This window comes from Vanellus vanellus (genome assembly GCF_965231255.1).
Source record: "Vanellus vanellus genome assembly, chromosome: 5".
In the NCBI taxonomy this organism is placed as follows: Eukaryota; Metazoa; Chordata; class Aves; order Charadriiformes; family Charadriidae; genus Vanellus; species Vanellus vanellus.
The window spans coordinates 68,776,552-68,796,363 of record NC_138910.1 but is presented as its reverse complement, the minus strand read 5'-3'; the positions used below and the strand labels follow the sequence as shown (position 1 = coordinate 68,796,363).

The 19,812-nt window shown below is 39.2% G+C and overlaps 1 protein-coding gene across 1 annotated transcript in view; it reads left to right on the top strand.

Annotated features, from left to right (window-relative positions):
• Nucleotides 1–19,812, top strand: part of AK5 (adenylate kinase 5) — a 96,223-nt gene that overhangs the window by 49,623 nt on the left and 26,788 nt on the right. Inside the window, exon 7 of the mRNA XM_082484482.1 lies at nt 4,595–4,671. Coding sequence (XP_082340608.1) covers nt 4,595–4,671 — 77 coding nt within the window. The remainder of the gene's footprint in view (nt 1–4,594; nt 4,672–19,812) is intronic.

Below are 19,812 nucleotides of genomic sequence, written 5' to 3'. Positions count from 1 at the left end.
TTAAAATATGAGTATGGGCATATTTGAGCCAATGAACCATATTGAATAGAACTGCTACTAGGATTTGAAATAAGTAATGGATTTAAGCAAGCATTGGAAATACATTAGCTGATTTGCCAAAACACAAACAGTCCAAGGAGCAGACTTAATAAACTCACATGATGGGGTATAGCTACCTTGTAGTGGGAAGTTAAATCAACTGCAGATAAATTTAGACAGATCAGTACAATTTAGTTTCATTGTATAAATGAATTTAGTGAACTGTGAAAAAGCAGTGCTTGACATTTGTATTCCTGAAAACTTAAGGATGAGCACACTTTCAGGGAAAGTGACACACTCCCAGGCTCAGAACGCTGAAATGTTTTACAGGACCAGACATTTATGGCCATGGTGCCCCTGGGTTCTGGGTTGCATTTCTGCAGTAGGAATCACACACCTGCCCTTAACAGCCATACCCTCTCAGCTTTCAATGACCAATCCTGTGCAATTCAGCTCATGAACAGCAAACAATATATAAAATACAGCCTAAAATTTAAAAGTACAGCCTCATGGTGAAGGAAGCAACTGAGCACAGCCCCACACCCCTCCTGGGGCAGGGGAGTCATTCTCCCTGACTGTCAGACCTGGCAGGGGTAGGCTCCTGACAGCACACCCTTGTACAACCGCAGCTACCCATTAATTCGACTTGTCCCTCAGTGCTGTGTCATTGGATCCCCTTGGGTTCCTAGCAAGACAAATCTCTATGAATGATGCTGTCAGTGTCAAGATACAAAGCCTAGCAAAAAAAGGGAATGCATCTAGCTGATCTGCTGTTTCTTTTTTCAGCAGTCTTCTCCTCCCTGGAGAGCTGATTATTCAGTTAACAGGGATTTAATAAAAACTTCTAACGGATTTATTTTTTAATTGTGCAGTACTCTACCTAATAAAATCCTCTCTGTGTTTTTCTTAGGGAAAAAAATGGGTGCATAAAAATGACCAGGTTTCCCTCAACTCAACTTTATGCGTGATCTGAAATGGAGGAAGCATATCTTAAGTAATAAGGGTACCTTTTCAGATCGGGTGCTTGCAAGCTATTTCTTCATGGCAGTAGAGCTTTCGTGCATTTTCCTAATTCATTTTAAGTGTTGAGTTTCCCTTTTTGAAATGGATAGTTACTCGGATCATTTGCAACAGGTTCATACAAGCACATGAAGGCTCTAAGTTAATCAAGAGTTGACGTTATCTGGTGGAATGGGGCATCCCTTCAAAAGGAGTTAGGACAATTCATACTGTAAGACTTTCCTCCTAATGGTAAACAAGTATCTTTTTTTTTTATAGCCTAGTTCTTAGTGTCCCAGCTTATCAAAGGAAAAACAATGCAACTCAGAAAAGGCAATGAAACTTACTTATGATCAGCTGTTTTGTTGTCAGAGCATGAGATGTGCAGCCTGCAGACTCATTGAAAGCAGCGGGGCTAGTTTACTTCCAAACGCTTTAACCAATCCTCCTCTTTTCCTTAAGCCAACGTTATGTGTTTCTCCTATGATAGCTGAACATTGCCACAAATTTTACATAAAATGTTGCTGATTGATTGAAACTTCAACTTAGAAAACCTGAGCTGAGTTTTTAATTATCCACTCTTTCTAACACTGCCCTTGGCTTTAGCCTTGTCAGTAGCTTTGCCTGCCACCAGGATTACAGACTCCCAGTATCTTGCAAAGTGGCTATCTGCTACACTTCTGCTTCCACGTGTACTAGTGATTAGTTAGCGAGCCTGTTGTCCTCCCCTAGAAGACCTGTTTAGCAAGATTTAGTCCAAACTCAGCAAAATATGCTCACTCCAACAACAAACTGAGCTGGTGGATAGCAAACTACTCATGCTTATTCATACTGCACCAGGGATATCATAAATACTCTTATATGTCCCCTCATTACTTTGTCTTGTCCTGGGAGTAGCCATTTGCTTTAATTCATTTCTGGTAGGTTTGTCTTTAGGCAATTTGAGAAGGGTAGAGAAGTCTGTATACTGTTCAGTGATAGATGGTTATGGGTTTGCTTAGTTTTCATTGAACCAAGAAAGAAAAGACATTTTCAATTTTCCTGGCCTTCCCTGAATATACCCTGGAAAGGAGCTATGCTTCCCCAAGGAAACTGGTGTCCTAGTTCAAGAAAAAAGGCCTTAAGATGCTTGACCGTATTAAAATTGTATAACCATTATAGCTTTTATCACTTAAGATATATTGTGCATGGGTATTCATTTTCAGCCTGACCTTTACATTTCAGCTTGTGGCATCACATTTCATATTAACATTTCTAGCTAAGGATACATACTGCTCTTGGTCATTAAGTGACAGTTAATCAAATACTTGCGCACAAGTGCCTTTAAAAGTGATTGATGTGTCAAGGTAGGCCAGTGCTGGTGACGGCTGAAGCTTAGTTAAATTATATTATCAACAATGACACAATGTTGAGAGTGAGATGTCAGCTGTGTAAAATAAATCAAAAAATGAAGATTCTCTCAGCAGTTTTAAATCTGTTTGGTTGCATATATCTTTTACAGACGGGTATTTTCAAAAGACCATAATATATATATATACCAGAGAACATGCTGCGTATAGACATGTGACATTCTATGGTAGCAAGATGTAATTCCTTTCTGTTCTTTTTTTGATAGCAATCTGAAAAGGTATACATGAACATTGAGAGGGCAGGGGGGCAGGGAACAAAAACACCAGCAGATGGTAGACCCAAGTATTTCCCTGGTGTCTCTTACATAGTCCAAAGAGTTACATCAAAGATGAATTTGGCAGCAATTGTAATATGGATTGCAAATTAAGACACCCTGGAATCCTCATCCCTACCAAGCAGTTATGGTTTTAGTCATCATGACATCCAGTTCCTCTCCTCTGTTCTCTCTCTTAGTGATGTTTAGTTCACCACCTACATAGATTATTACTATGTAAACTTTAAAAGCAAACAAAAGCAGATAATACATAAATGCATCTGGCACAAATTGAACTGCAAAATCTGTTATTGATAGTGCTTGTTACAGACAAACACCCATACAAACATCTCTAACGGTGAGAAAACAACTCAAGGTCAGCAGTGGTCTTAAAACTATATATCCTCAATGCCAGTGCTTGCAGGAACATCCTACCAAGTAGAGACGCCTGTAACCCAGAAGGGAGGGAGTTGTTTTCTCTTTTTCATCAGTGATCTTGTCTGACTGGGGACAAGAGTGCACAAAACAAAACACACTTTATACTTCCCCTGGTGTTACCTGTTGCTCCCCACATGGACAGTGATTGGACCCACCTGTGGCTACTGGCTGGTTACAATTTTTAGATGTATGTCATTACAGTATTTTTGTTATTCTCATTTTAATAATGCTGAGAAAAATACTCCTATAGTCAGATGCCTATTGACATTTTAATGTGTGTTGAATACGTGCAGGATTTGGTTTAGGTCTGCACCATCTGGAGGGCGCATGAGACTGTTTTCTTCCTCATTGCCCAGGAGTGAGATAATCTGAATGGGGTGATAATGCCAGAATATGAACATGATATCCATGCTACACTCTTCCTATGTTTATATAAGAAGATGATTAGTGTTACCAATAACTACCCCCATACATGACTTCTTGAATACCAGGCCAAGTTTCTGTTATTCTGCACCTTCAGCAGTTCAGCTGAAGCTAAACTGTAAAGCTCAGCCAGGTCAAGGCTTCTCAGTATCCCAAGTGCAAGAGGCTGCATGACTTGCTGATCCTGCCACAGAAGGATGACAGGGAGAAGGGGCAGAGCCACAATGTTGCCTTAGAAAGGGGTAGGATAGGAATGGGGACTGTTGCTACTGGAATCACAGAATCGCAGAATGGTCAGGGTTGGAAGGGACCTCTGGAGATCATCTAGTCCAACCCCCTGCCAGAGCAGGGTCACCTACAACAGGTTGCACAGGACGGCATCCAGGCGGGTTTTGAATGTCTCCAGTGTGGGAGACTCCACCACCTCTCTGGGCAGCCTGTTCCAGCGCTCTGTCACCCTCAAAGTAAAAAAGTTCCTCCTCATGTTAAGATGGAACTTTCTATGTTCAAGTTTGTGCCCATTACCTCTTGTCCTATCACTGAAAAAAGACCGTTCCCATCCCCTTGGCACCCTCCCTTGTGGGTCATGGATCCCCCACAACTGGCATGCTGCTTTGGTTCCCCGTCAACATCACTCCAGGATCCTTATCTGCTAATCACCAATTAGTCAGTATTCCCTTTCTCTTTCCTAAACGTGGTTTGTATTCTCCCCTGAGCCAAGATCCCCGTGGCAATTTTACAAATGCAAGTCATGGCACGCAGAACACCCCGTCCAATAAGTTTGCAATCTAGCCAAAAAAATTCACCATTTATTATAACCATTCCTTATTAAGATTTGTGGTAGCTTGTATGGATGCTTAGAAGTCTTTGTAAATGCAATGCCATTCACCCGGGCACACTAACACATGTGAATTGTTCCTTGGATCACAGTTTTTGCATACATATGGACAATTGGAAATATTATAGCATTCCATCACATGAAGTGAAAATTTCCAATCCATTTCTGAAGTCTATTTTTGTTTCCTATTTTAGGACCAACTGAACTTGATTGCAGTCTAATTATGGATTCTGGAGATACTGCTTATACAGAATTTGACTTTGAAGACCAGGTAATTTTATGGCCTTCCTCTAGACAGTTTTCTAGTTAATGTACATGCTGTGCTATACAATTTGTCTGAACAAAGTGATGGAACTTTGAGGGTACCGAAGCCAAAGGGCTTTTTAAGTGTAATATAAGTAAATCCGTGATACACAGACGTTGCTTTCTGGTTATGAGAAAAGAATGAATATTATTGTGGTATTAAGAGCATATATCTTCCATTACTGTGCATTGTGAGTTTCCTCCACGAATTTTAAAATGTTGGCAAACGTGACAAACACAATTGTTGGAATGCACTATAAGTCTACTGTATATTTGAGGGAATAAAACCTTTTTTTATGAGAGGCATGAAAGAAAAGTGTGAAATGTAGTTAAAACCAATCAAACATTCTCCCCTTGAAAAAATATTTTTAAGAATAAAACAACAACAAATGCTTACAGTGTGTTGAAACCAGCCTTTTTACTGATCCCGTTCTGTCCACATCTAAAAACTAAGTTTTGATAGCGTTGTCCTTGTACATAGGAAAAAAGAAGGCTAGAGAGGGAAAAAAGGTTGTATACAGCTTTCCCCTCTAATCTTCACCTCAGCACTGGTAAGGCCACATCTGGAGTACTGTGTCCAGTTCTGGGCTTACCAGTACAACATATGGAGCTACTTAAGAGAGTCCAGCAAAGGGCCACTAAGATGATTAAGGGACTGGGTCGTCTCTCCTATGAGGAAAGGCTGAGAGAGCTGGAAGTGTTCAGCCAGGAAAAGAGAAGGCTCAGGGGGATCTTATCAATGTGTACAGTAAATCTGAAGGGAGGGTGCAAAGAACATGGAGCCAGGCTCTTTTCAGTGGTGCCCAGTGACAGGACAAGAGGCAATAGGCACAAACTCAAACATGGGAGGTTACTGTGGATTGGATGCTGTGCTGAGGGTAAGTGTTATTATTCTTTTTACTGTGCTGTGAATAAGCATTAAAAGACTTATATATAAAAAAAAAGTAATTAAGCCATCTGCCTATCACACTGCCATACTTAGGGGTGGTGATTTTGTATGTTTTGCTTTCTGCCTTTCACTTTTGCTCGACTCTGCTTGCATTTTCTTCATGAATACCACAAACACTTCTCTTGATTTGTGAGCAGCTTGGCAAAGAATGTTATTTTGTGTTTCTTTTATCATTCAACTAAATGCAGTTGCAAATGTTCTCACCTCTTTCCTCATTATTCGCAAAAGATATCTTTTCTTGAGAAATTTTAAAGCTAGTGACAAAATCAGGACCAACAAAAATGAATTTTCATTCAGTACCATCCATTCATTCATTGGTTTTCTTTCACACTATTCAATGCGACGCTTCATCCTCACCTACAACATCTTATATGTCCTAGCCCTATTAATTTCCATTAATTTATGATCTTTTTACTGCCCTTTTTGGATCATTTATTTCAGTTTGGCTTTTTTCAAGCAGACATCCTGCCTCTGTCTCCAAATCCCATTTTAAATCCCATTCTTAATTTTCTCATCATCTTTGTCTTGACTGTACTACTTCTTTATTGCAGAATTTAGGCCTTTATGCCCTATAAAGCAGAATGTATGCTTAAATCGTGTTTGGATTATGCTGATGTTAAATTTTGCATTCTAAACATTCTCAATACATTATTTTGGCAGAGTATGAACACTAAAGAAATTATGCTCTTGGTTCATAATATTTGCAATGCTGTTCAAATAATAAGCACAAGTTTTATAGTTACAAAATAAAATTAACAGAAAGAAATATATGAAAATTATACTGATTTATGATTTCAAACTATATGGTTAACTGATGATAAATTGCACAGTCCATAAATGCACTGACTGTAGTTTTGAATGAAGTTGCATGTGGTTCTTATGTGAGACTAAACCAGAAGACTACGATGGGACCTCATTGTCTTTGTCAATAGCAAATATTCTTTCTGCCAGATGTGGAGGTTAGCTTTTCTCATTGTTTTGCCAGACCAACACATTGCCATTCTGGCAAGGGTGCGATACTATTATCAAACAGGAGAAATGAAGTAAAAACAGTGGTAAAAACCCTTCAGTCAAAGAGAGATATATGAATATGAAGTGGCTGACAATGACTCTCTTCAACTGCAAGTTGATAACTGATACTTATTAGTGACGTTTTTAAAAATATAAGTATTTCTGTTACTAATGCATATCTTTATACCCAGTTCATATGACATGCCTTGTACAAATATAAAGGAGAAAGCAATTGCAACCAAAAGCTGTTACCATCTAAATCTTGAAATGGTGCAAGCAAGCATTATATACAGAAGCGAAGAAGGGAGTGGAGATTATCATAAAATCATAATACCATCTAGCTACCCAGTCTGAATAAGAAAATTAGAAATTACTCTCAGGAAGAAGAGATCAATAACTAAATTCAGGAGTGAGGAACTGCTCGTATTTGAAACTTGAGCTTATTTTGACTATGGCAGTGATTTACTACTCCAGTGATTTACCACATGCTGTTTACAAATTGCGCGAAGCACCAACAATCTTTACTCAGAGAATCTCAAGTGGAAAAGGAATGCATGTCTGGATACAAATGTGTCATGCAGTGATGTTATGGCATAGGAAATCTGTCATGAGAATGTGGGGGATAAGAAGGCTGGTTTCTAAGCAACCTTACACAGCTGAGCTGCTAAAAATGGCTGAATTTTAGCACAACATCTTCGTAGTCACTGAACAAGAGGAGCTAGGGGTTAGAGCAACATGTACTGAAGACAAAGCCACAGCTGGGGATGAGTATCACTTGGCACAACTGAAATGGACATACCCAGGTACCTTCGCATTTTCTTATTCTTAGAATAAGCCAGGAAAATCTCCAGTGTAAACTAAGCCAGCAAAGAAGTATCTGAGTTCTTCAGATGTACGCTAGTTCTTCGAGAATAACGTCTCTTACTGACAGGCAGGAACAAGGAGAATGAGTGGTGTCGTTCCAACTACCAATGTAGTTGTCAGCTCATCTAGCAGTGCTCCAAAATACAGCAAAGTGTTTCGAGAAACAGTTGGTACCTGTTATTGAAACAGTGCAAAGCAACACTAACACGTGCTAAGATCTGGCTTTTCTGGAGGAGTACACAGGGGAAATTGAATTAAAAATAACTGAGAAAAACCCTGAGCTTTATATTGTACATTTTATAAATGAACGTTCAATTAAATTCATGTAACTAAATGAAAAGCAAGCTGATTGTTTTCTACTGGCTATGCTTGAATGCTTGAAGAACTAGGACACTTGTAATCACTAAATTCCTACAGCATTGAAAGCCAGGAGGGAAATATCCACTTTTTATAAAAAAAAAAAACAAACAAACAAACAAACCAAACCAACAAAACAACAAACCAACGAATTTTTTTCTCCAAATCACTAATAACTATTTTTCTGTTCTTTCTCAGATCTGTAGGTGTAAGATCCTATATAACAGAAGGAATAATCTAGGTTTTTAGAATGACTGCCCAAAATATATTCTTCCAGAAAATAAAAGTAAAAGCAGACAGTATCTCTCATTGAGAATGCCTTGTGGAAGAACCAGCCAAAGTTTCACGTGGTAGCAATTTCTATAGCCTATTCTGGAGTAATGATTACATTAATCGTGGCTTGATTGAAAAACATCACAGTAAACTGATAAGTTTCAGATATTTTCACCCACATTAAGACATCAGGAATATGTTTGGGCCACACATTTTTGGGTGCAACAGCATAGCTTCTAATGAGGGAAGACCTGTGCTTTATAGAATATTCTCAGTATGTAGAACTTGTTGTGACTACCGTCTGTTTAGTTTAGTAAGGGTTGAATTTTGCTGCTGGAATACTCTCAAGTGTGATACAGGTTTTCACTGCACGCTGTGTTCATTTATACTTACCGTTCAATTTCTCAACTTTGCCAGAGAGGCTGTCAAAGTAATGCCACTTGTTTCCAGAGAACAGACAAGTTTTACCTTTAAGAATTGGGTTTTTTAATTAGAAACCTACTATTTGGCTTGTTTCGAGTGCATTCAGGCCAAAAGGGAGTATAGAAAAATTGGCATCAGTGAATCCTACCAGAGTTCCAGAAGGAAAGAGCATCCAATTATTTTCTTGTGAAAACAACGTTTTCAAGACAACCTTAGCTACTCTGAGGAATATATAGACTAATTAGAGAGAAAGTTATGACATATAGTCAGACGACTGTAGAGTAAATACACTCCTGAACAAGTGCTTATAGAATTGATAACTTTAAAATTTAGGAAACATGAAAATCAGGTAAACTTCAAGTAAAAACCTTAAAAATATACTTAGCCTCTTCTAATACTTGGGGGCCAGGGGGAGTATATTTCAGATCTACAAAACATGGAAACGCATTTTCATGCCTCGAATGAAGTTACCAGTTCATAACTGAGGCATTTCCATGTCCTTCCAGTGTCAGACTGCATTTAATTATGCCATTAGGTAAATGCAATGGCAGATGCAAAAGAGATTGCCTTTTTTTTCCCCGGTGCGTCAAAGACCTAGGAAAAGTAGATGTAAAAAAGACTGAAAGATAATAAAAGGTTTTCTGTTCAGCAGTGACAAGCAATCTATTGAATTAAGAAAATTGCATAACCTAATCTTTGCTGCAAGTGCAGAACGTTTTATAATTAGAAAATGTGACAGCTCACTTGAAAAGCAACAAGCAAAACCAAAATGAATTGGAGGAAAAAAACCCGCAAAGACATTTACTCTCATTCTAACAAGAGGAAACAAGCTCTTGATTAAAAGTTGTTGCCACGTAGTGACAATTTTTCTTACAGCTTGCTGTCATTTCCCACCCAGAGCACATACAAATCTAGGCTTTAGGGGAGCAGGAGGAAAGCTTTAAGTGAACTGATGAAAAACATTCCATTGCTACCAAGACTATAACAACATTTCCAGCCTGACAGATTATTGTAGCTTGAAACTTACATATTCAAGAGAGATAATGAAAAGGCCCTGAAAGTCTTTTCAATGCAGAAGCAGAACACACATATTCCTAAAACTGATGGGCAACAACAAATTGAAAGCCTTATTTACCTAAAGCTCTGTGGATTAAACCAAAGACCATTTTCCTCCATTTACTGTGTTTTATATCAGTTTTCACTGTGTTTTGACTCCATTTTCTCTACATCAAAGTTTCAATCAATTTATTTAACCCTTCAGACACAGTGCTCCAGAGGTTGACATTACAATACAACAAAGAGCAAACTGCACATCTCCATTAGCAGGAGAAATTTTCATTGGGACTTCTAAAGCTACCTTTCAAAATTAGATAAACATTGATTAAATTGTTTAAGGGGTCAGATCTAGAATGTACTGTATTAATCATGTGCTTTCTCTTTACTTGAGAACATAAGGACCTTCTGGTATAACAACAGTTTCATTCATATATGCTGTGCAGCATTAATTGTTACAGGTCTTAGTAAAATGACCAAGAGTATCCAGAAGCCATTTGGGCTTTTAATGCTGACCATTTCTGCTGTGTCCATTTCTGTTTTGCTGATAGGTAGTGGTATCAATTTGAATTACAGATTCTGTTTCTACAGGGAAACTGATTAAAATGGGAGTACGTGATAGAAAATAGGACAGACTCTAGGAAGCTCAGAGAATGATTGTGAAACTCTATTCCTTCAACATTTGTTTTTGTTAAAGAGCAGAGAAAGATGGAGTCCAATCTAGTTTTAGGGTATCTGCAGAAAGAGATAATGCATAAGCATCCAAAGAGATGAAAGAGCTGGAGAGGCAGGCCTAACTACAGAGAAAAGATGTTTAATAGAAATGTAGTGAAGTCAATGAACAATCTGTTCAGTTTAAGTTGCCATGGAAACTATCCTATTAAATGCTTTAAAAAAATCAGTTCTAGAAACAAAGTACTACAGTTTGCCTGTTACAAAGTGCTCCCTTAATAAGCTCAAACCAAGTGTTTTGGTGCTTCTATATAATTTTGTAAGCTTGAAGAATTATTTTTCTCTTTCAAAATCACCATTATACACTGTAGTAAAGGCATGCGAAAGGAAGCCTATTGCTCTATTTTCCCACATGTAAACCATGGTGAAACGGGCAAGAAAAATTGCCATAGATTCAATCTGGATTTTTTTCTTTGGAATGCCAGAAATAGTTGTTTGCTCCTTTCACAGCCATTATTTGGATTTGCTTTCTGATGATACAGATATTAGGGGGGACTGAACTGCAAAGGTTAGTTGAGGTCTTTGCATCCCCATTCCTTTTCTGATTTTGAACCAAAAGTTTCTGCCTGCAGCTCTGGTGGGCAGTACAGGGCACAAGGACTCAGTTACAAGGAGGGTGAGCTCATGTGAGTTACTGGAGATTAAACAACAGTGACAGCATCATTCTTCAAGATGTGCTACATTTATGCTTCACTGAATACTTTTGCAGTAACTTAGGAGGGTATTCTCTGTGGCTCGTGGAAGGTGTCTGTAGAAAAATAGCATTACAGCTTACAGTATCTCACCCTCATTTTTCTTGGCAATAGCAGTAGGATAGTGTACCTCCTTTCCTCATACCAGCTTGCCCCTCTGCTGGCAAACTGAGGCCTTATTCTTTCATGCAGAAGATATAACTTTACAGCTAAATTTATGAGTTCTGCATTTTACATGTCTACTTTTACACCCCAGAGAACCTGCATAATTCTTGGGGAATATCAGGCATCCCACACAGTTCATGCAAACAGGACCCACATCAGAACGTTTCACATTGCACCTAAAGCTGATAAAGAAATGCAAAGGTTTATTTTAAATCCCCCTCTCCCTGCTTCCTAGATTTAGACACCTTACTCAGGGCTGTGGATAGGTTCTGTTTACATAGCCCAGCATCCCTAAAAACAGCTACCAAAGCCCTTATTTGAAAAGTATTTTTAGCAACAATTCCTGTATTTTAAAGCATTGAAGAAGAAACATATTTTTATAGAAAATACTAATATTTCCTAATCACAAAGTACATACTCTAGATTTTTATGTTTATATATTAAACCGCAGTGATTGCAAGGATGTTATTTCACTATATGGGATACAAAACTGCTCTTTAAATAACTTATTTGTATTATATTGAGGCAGGGTGCTTCAATGAAGGGTGGCTTCTCTGGGTACACTGGAAACACTTTAAAAAAAAAATCCTCTATGTATTTTCAGGAAGCCATGTGGTTCCTATTTGGTGGGGTTTTTTCCTCCTTATGTATCCCATGATTGTACAGTCAACTTTAGTCAATTTGTGCTTAAATACCAGTCATAAGGAGTGAGAAGTGGCCTAGTTTTAGAATTCTTTCACAGTAGTGCATGTCAGATCATTGGACTGTTTCTTCCCATTGTTAAATTCCTTCTTAACAGAGAAGTCCTTTATAAATACTGTAAAAGTTCCTCATTGAACGTTATAAAACTACCTAATAAAATATAAATAGGTGTTTTGGTAAACCTAGAATATGCTTAGTGAAATGTTAAGCAGAGGTCTTTGAGAGGTAAAATTTAAGCACAGCTGTCAACTTTTATCTTAATAGCAGCAAATCATAGGATTTGAGGCCACATGCTTGTCTTATTTTTAAAACACCCTATTCTTGTCCTTCTCTGTGCCAAGATCTTTCAGATGATGCTCTACTTCCATATTTTAAAAGGTCTGTTCTCATTAGCTATATTTCCTGGGTCTATGTTTCTTCCCTCTTTCTTCCTGCTGCAATTCTGTGTGTTATGTGTCTATGAATTATGTATCTGTGCATGTGCCTTCTTTGTAAACAGCTGATGTGATCAGGGCATAGCAATGCCAGCAACCCTTACTCACTGTCTCCAGGCCCGATCATCTGCCATACAAGGGAAAGGCATCTACTCATTTTTGTGGTGCCATCCTGAAACTCAACAATCTTTCTCTTTTTTCACTGGCAGTGCTAAATTATGACTGATAAGGTAAAGAACAGAACTTTATATCAAACACGTTACTATACAGAATCTTGGGTGAGTGCTGCAATGTGTGACACTGGGTTGGGGCTAGAAAGAGCTTGGAAGGGGAGCATGTGACAGAAAAAACTTATTTGAGCATACTGCCCACTGTAGACATATACAATAGAGGACAAATACTTTCATCTTAAAGAATGAAATAAAAGAATAAATGTATCTTAAAGAAAATTAAATGTCCTTAGAAAATTCAGATTACAAGTGAAAGATACATTCTGCCCTTGACTCCTTTGCTGTTTATATTCCTAAAGGCAGTTTGAATTCCTGTAACAAATCTTTAAAATTAATGACAGGTTACTACTTACAGGTTACTGGACCTGTCATTGAGTTTGATATTCATAAAATAATGGAGCTTATGTTAAAATAAATGGGTACTGCCATGGTGATCCATGGAAGTAGAAGCTTAACATTTTGTAGGTTATCTGTGTAAAGCAACACCTTGAACTTCCAGTTCTTTCAAGAGAAGCAATTATTGTGTTCCACCACAACTGAATCTTATCAAAGCATTTGTATCCTTTTCTTTTTAGAAATGTAATTGAGACTGGCCTGCAGAAAAGCCCTTTTCATCTGAAGTTAAAAAAAAAAAAAAAGATGACCACCCCAAAAAAAAACCACTGAATTCTAGCCCTCAGAAGGCAATGTAACAGTTCAGGACAGAGAGACTCTGCATATGGTGCCAATGGTGTATGATTTGAGGATTCATTCATTAGACTGTCATTAGCAGTCTAAGAAAAGGAGCTAAGCAGCACCAAGTTTGCAGTTCAAATGCAGTGGAAGGTCTCCTGCTGCACTTCTCTGCTGCAGTGGCTTGGTGTAACAAAAAGTCCCTGGGAGAATTTATACCAAGCAGCATAAATACTCCACATAGAGAAGAATCATTTAAGGAATGATGACAATTTACAGAAAAGAAGAAGGCCAAAGGCAAAAATAGTGGTAACTTCTGGGAAGAATTTTGTAGGTATTGGGAACTTTTAATAAATATAGACCTACTGAAAAGTAACTGAGTACTGTATGTGACGAAGTATTTTAAAATGTGCAATAGATAATAACTATGCACAGATAATATGGGTATTGAGTGTCTCAAATGTCTTCAAGCCCCAGTTCTTCTTCAAGTCAGATATAATGCTGTCCCATCAGCCTTTTAAATCCAATATAAAAATTGCAAATGGAATGCTTAGTTTACCAGAACACTCTTATGCTGCTCTGATCATGCAAAATGCTGTGATCATGCTGGGAGTGGTGTCCTTATTGCATACCTTGGTTGGGAAGTTTGCCCTTAGAAGTTAATTTCTTTGAAATTTTTTCCAGTTTTCTAGTGTCTGGAAATCTGTATGAAACTCAATAAATTTTGCTTTCATTTTCATACTTAATAATCACATGTATTTTTTGTCATTAAAAAACCCTACAGAAGTTAACAAAAACCTAACCCCCCCACACTGTAGCAAACAGATTTTGATTTTTCCCCTCTAAACTACTGATAGGTACTTTTTGTTATGCTATCAAAGAACAAGAATGAAAAAATCTGAAAAAATATTGCATATCGTTCAAAGCCAGATAACTCTCTCTTGGTTTACAAGTGTTAAAAGTGAGTTAATCTCTACCTCTGTATACATATAAATTTGTTTTATTTTCAGAACTGATAATAAGGTTTATTTTAAAAGAATAATGGTATAGAGATTCTTGTCTTTGTTAGAAACCCAAAAGTAAAAGGGAATCATAGCAATCTAATTATCTGTCAGCATTTTTTAGATGCTATTACAAACACTAATTTTTTTGCACTTTCTAGTTATATGCACTCCAAACAAGCAGAAATCACCTCAAATAACATTAGCACTGTTGTCTGATCTTAATTACTATTAGTGACTTTTGACACAAATAATTCCACTCTGCTGAGCAGTATGAACTGTATAAGAAGATATGCCTTTCAGGGAAAGAAAAGCCTTGAAATCTGAATGTATTTGTACTGTATCTTATCTTATTTACACATATTCATTAGTCCTGGACCAGAGGAGGTCAGAGTACAGCTACCCCTGCTTTCCAGAGGCATACTTGAACACACAGCTTGCAGAAAGCAGCTCAGCCTCAAAAAGTGATTTGAATAATAGATCAAATTTAATGGCAAGCAACTGTATGGCTCATAAAGTCTGTTCCCAGGGACCATTGCCCATACATAAACCCAGCATGTCTCATAAAACCCAAACGTTTGCTCTTACAGGAAGAAAACAGGAATTTAGAAGATAAATTCCACAGCTGAGCTCTGACTAGCCCCAATTTCTTCTGATGCTTAACTTTGACTAGCTAAAGCTTGCTCAGGGTCTTTCTGTTTTGCAATATGTCTAAGGAAATCAGTCAGCGATAACTCTATTTTTTATAGATAGAGGCTGCATTCATCTAATCTGAAAAACCATCCTCTGTGACTAGGCACCTGCCTATTAAATCCAGTTGCAGACACATGTCAAACTCTAAAACCACACAGATTGTGACAGACTGGACTGTGTTGAAGCTGACAAATTGTATATCCAGACAGCGCTCAACAGACATATCATAGTGCTCTCTGATTCCCTAAACTATTCTTAATCAGTGGAACGGTTTATTTAATTGAGAGCTAAAGCTGATTTTAAAGTCTTAGGTGTAGAAGCATCATCTGCAAACATTTGAGATTTCATTTAATATTACTTTATAAAGGACTAAGAATCCAAAGTAAATATACTGCTGGCTAAAGAGGTGCAAGTGGAAATCTAAGTCCTAAACCTAGTACTGCTTCCATATATAACTTTGTTTACATCAACAATTCACCTAATATCTCTGCCAAAATGCAAATAATGCCTTTGCCTCTATTCCCAAAGGAAGTGTAGGGAAGATTTATGTGGAACTGTAGTGTTCTCTGAAGAAATAAAATGCTACAGGAGTACAAGTGTTTTGCATACCTAACAACAGCAAAGGGAGAATTCTACAACTACAGTGTGCTGAGAAAGTGGTGGTTATATACCTACATTCCCATCAAAGGGATGCTGATAAATCTACATAGTTTTTTGCCTGTTGTCCTGCTTTCAACTGGGATAGAGTTAATTTTCTTTCTAGTAGCTGCTGTGTTTTTTGTTTAGTATGAGAAGAATGCGGATAACACATATTGTTTTAGTTGTTGCTAAGTGATGTTTACATTAGTCAGGGACTTTTTCAGCTTCCCATAGAAGCTGAGAGGGAGCATCAACAGGACAAGCTGGCCGAAGGAATATTCCATAACATAGGCATCATGCTCATTATATAAATGGGGGTTGGCAGGAATTCACGATCGCTGCTTGGGACGGGCTGGGCAACCGATCATCGGGTGGTGAGAGCGACTTGTGTTGTATCACTTTATTTTGTATATTCTTTTACCATTTATTATTATTTTCCTCCTCCCTTACTGTTCTATTAAACTGTCTTTATCTCAATCCACCAGGGGTGATTTTTTCCCCTCCTTTTCATCCATCTTCTCCCTTCCCTACTGGAGGGGGAGGTGTGGGGAGCGAGCAAGCAGCTGCATGGTCCCAGTTGCTGGCTGGGGTTAAACCACAACACCTGTATTTTCTACTGTATACATTATGTCATTCTACATTACAGTTATGTTTGCTGCTTTTGGTTGTTTGGGTTTTTTTTTGCTTACACATTAAGTTCAATTCTCAGCAAATATTTTTCAGCAGAGAAACATGTAGGTTTTGTTTATTTAAATAATTTGTGCCTGACACATTCCTTTGAATATTTACATTCTCAAATTCAATCTTGAAAACTGAGCATAATTTTGGGCAACAGTCATGCTATATTTTAAATCCAGTCTCACTCTACTGCCTCTTTTTTTCTTAATCCTCTTCAGTAAATTTCTAGGAGGAACTCGTTATATGTTAGAACTCTGAATAAAATGTCTCAGACACTTTTCACTACTATTTTCATGAAGCATTCAAGCAACAACAAGGTGATAAGAGAGGACTTTTTTTCTTTTCCATGTTACCAAAAAAAATCCCAAACCGAAAAAACCAAACCATCAAGGACTGGTGCAGTGGTTATTAATGGGTAACAGAAAAGCTTTCTCATTTCATCAGGTAACAAACATTCACAACGGTTGTTGTTAAATCCTAATGAAGAAAATGTCCCGTCATTAGATTTAAAAACAAAAAGTATTTTATTGATTTCTTTAAAGTTATGACTTCAGAGTCCTAATTCATTAGTAGCAAAACTCAAAGATCTAGAGAATTCTGTATCATTTCCTTATTATACGCTGTGACTTACTGTCAGTTTGTTTTATTATGAAAATTGCTTCGCAATCTAGCAACAACAGGCAGTAACTTCAACTCATTAACCTATGAAGTACCTCCTACTAGTCAGATATTTAATAATAATGAGCTAAATGACAAGAAGTCAGAATGGAGTCAGAAGCTTGCGTTTTCCAACTCTAAAGGCACATGTTAAGAGATTCTTTACAGGTAGCAAACTTCTCTATTTAGCCATCATTTTCATGTACTGTTGATATTGTTTAAGCAGTTAGATAGTCAGCTATGCCCCACTAACTGATATGCTTCCAGATAGCATTTGTAGGTATAAACTGGCTTTAGAAGCATCTGAAATTACAATCTACCCACCTTTCTCCAGAGGTCACGGAATCACAGAGTTTCAGAATTGGAAGGGACCTCTAGAGATCCTCTAGTCCAACTCCCCTGCCAAAGCAGGATTGCCCAGAGCACATTACTCAGGACTGCCTCCAGGCGGGTCTTGAAAATCTCCAGAGAAGGGGACTCCACAACCTCCCTGGGCAGCCTGTTCCAGTGCTTCAATTGGAGATGCTCCAATCCCTTAATCATTTTAGTTGCCCTTTGCTGGACTCGCTCCAGCAGTTCCCTGTCCCTCTTGAACTGGGGAGCCCAAAACTGGACACAGTATTCCAGTTGCGGCCTCACCAGTGCAGAGTAGAGGGGGAGAATGACCTCCATCAACCTACTGGCCACACTCTTCCCTATGCAGCCCAGGATTCCATTGGCCTTTTTGGCAACAAGGGCACATTGCTGGGACATGGATAATTTACTGTCTACTAGGACCCCCAGATCCTTCTCCTCAGAACTACTTCCCAGCAGGTCCGCCCCTAACCTATACTGGTGCTTTGCATTCTTCCTCCCCAGGTGCAGGATCTTGCACTTGCTTTTGTTGAACCTCATTAGGTTCTTCTCTGCCCAGCTCTCCAGCCTGTCGAGGTCACACTGGATGGCAGCACGGCCCTCTGGGGTGTCAGCCACCCCACCCAGTTTGGTATCATCAGCAAACTTGCTGAGGATACACTCTGTCCCCTCATCCAGGTCATTAATGAATATATAGAACAAAATTGGACCAAGTATTGACCCCTGGGGGACACCAATGATTACAGGCCTCCGCTGATCACAACCCTCTTGAGTTCTGTCACACAGCCAGCTCTCACAGTATCACAGTATCACAGTATGCTAGGGATTGGAAGGGACCTCAAAAGATCATCTAGTCCAATCCCCCTGTCGGAGCAGGAACACCTAGACGAGGTTGCACAGGAAGGTGTCCAGGCGAGTTTTGAATGTCTCCAGAGAAGGAGACTCCACAACCTCCCTGGGCAGCCTGTAATCCACCTCAATCCACTGTAATCCTCTCAATCCACCTCGCTGTCGCCTCATCTAGCCCATACCTCCTCAGCTTCCTAATGAGGATGTTATGGGAGACAGTGTCAAAAGCCTTGCTAAAGTCAAGGTAGATGACATCTACGACTCTCCCCTCATCCAGCCAACCAGTTATAACATCATAGAACGCTATCAGATTAGTCAAGCGTGATTTACCCTTGGTAAATCCATGTTGACCACTTCCAATAACTTCCTGTTCCTCAAGGTGTTTGGAGAAGACATCCAGAATGAATCGCTCCATTACCTTCCCAGGGACAGAGGTGAGACTAACTGGTCTGTAGTTCCCTGGGTCCTCCTTCTTGCCTTTTTTGAAGATCGAAGTGATGTCAGCCTTCCTCCAGTCCTCAGGCACCTCTCCTGTTCTCCATGACCTTTCAAAAACAATGGAGAGTGGTCTAGCAATAACATCTGCCAGCTCTCTCAGCACTCCTGGGTGCATCCCATCAGGGCCCATGGACTTATGAATGTTCAGCTTGGCCAAGTGGTCTCTGACCCGGTCCTCCTCAACTGAGGGAAAATCTTCCTCTCTCCAGACCTTCCCCCTTGCCTCCAGGGTATGGGATTTGTGAGGGACAGCTTTAGCAGTGAAGACTGAAGAAAAGAAGACATTCAGTAACTCTGCCTTCTCTGTGTCTTCCACCACTAGGGCACCCGTCTCATTCATCAGTGGGCCTACATTTTCCCTAGTCTTCCTTTTTCTATTGATATACTGAAATAATCTCTTCTTATTGTCTTTAACTGCAGTGGCCAAGCTGAGTTCTGATTGTGCTTTGGCCCTTCTCATTTTCCCCCTACATAGCTTTGTTATATCTTGATAGTCCTCATAAGTTGCCAACCCCCTTTTGCAGAGAATGTAAGCTTTCCTTTTTTTCCTGAGGTCCAGCCAAAGCTCTCTATTTAGCCAGGCTGGTCGTCTTCCCCATCTGCTCGTTTTTCGAGACAAGGGGATGGCCTTCTCCTGCGCTTTTAAGAGCACCTGCTTGAAGTATGCCCAGCCTTCCTGGGCACCTTTGTTCTTCTAAACTGCCTCCCAAGGGACACTCTCGACCATGCTCCTAAACAGGCTAAAGTCTGCCCTTCGGAAATCCAAGGTGGCAGTTCTGCTGGCTCCCCGCCTTGCTTCATCAAGAATTGAAAATTCTATCATTTCATGATCACTCTGCCCAAGACGACCTCCAACCTTTACATCCCCCACAAGACCTTCTCTGTTAACAAACAGTAGGTCCAGTAGGGCGCTTCCCCTAGTTAGTTCCTTCACCAGCTGTGTTAGGAAGTTGTCTTTCACACACTCCAGGAACCTCCATGACTGTTCCCTCTCTGCTGCGTAGTATTTCCAGCAGATATCTGGGAAGTTGAAGTCCCTCACAAGAACAAGGGCAAATGATCGTGAGACCTCTGCCAGCTGCTTATAGAATACGTCATCGGTTTCTACATCCTGATTAGGGGGTCTATAACAAACTCCCATCACGATGTCTGCCTTGTTGGCCTTCGCCTTAATTCTTATCCA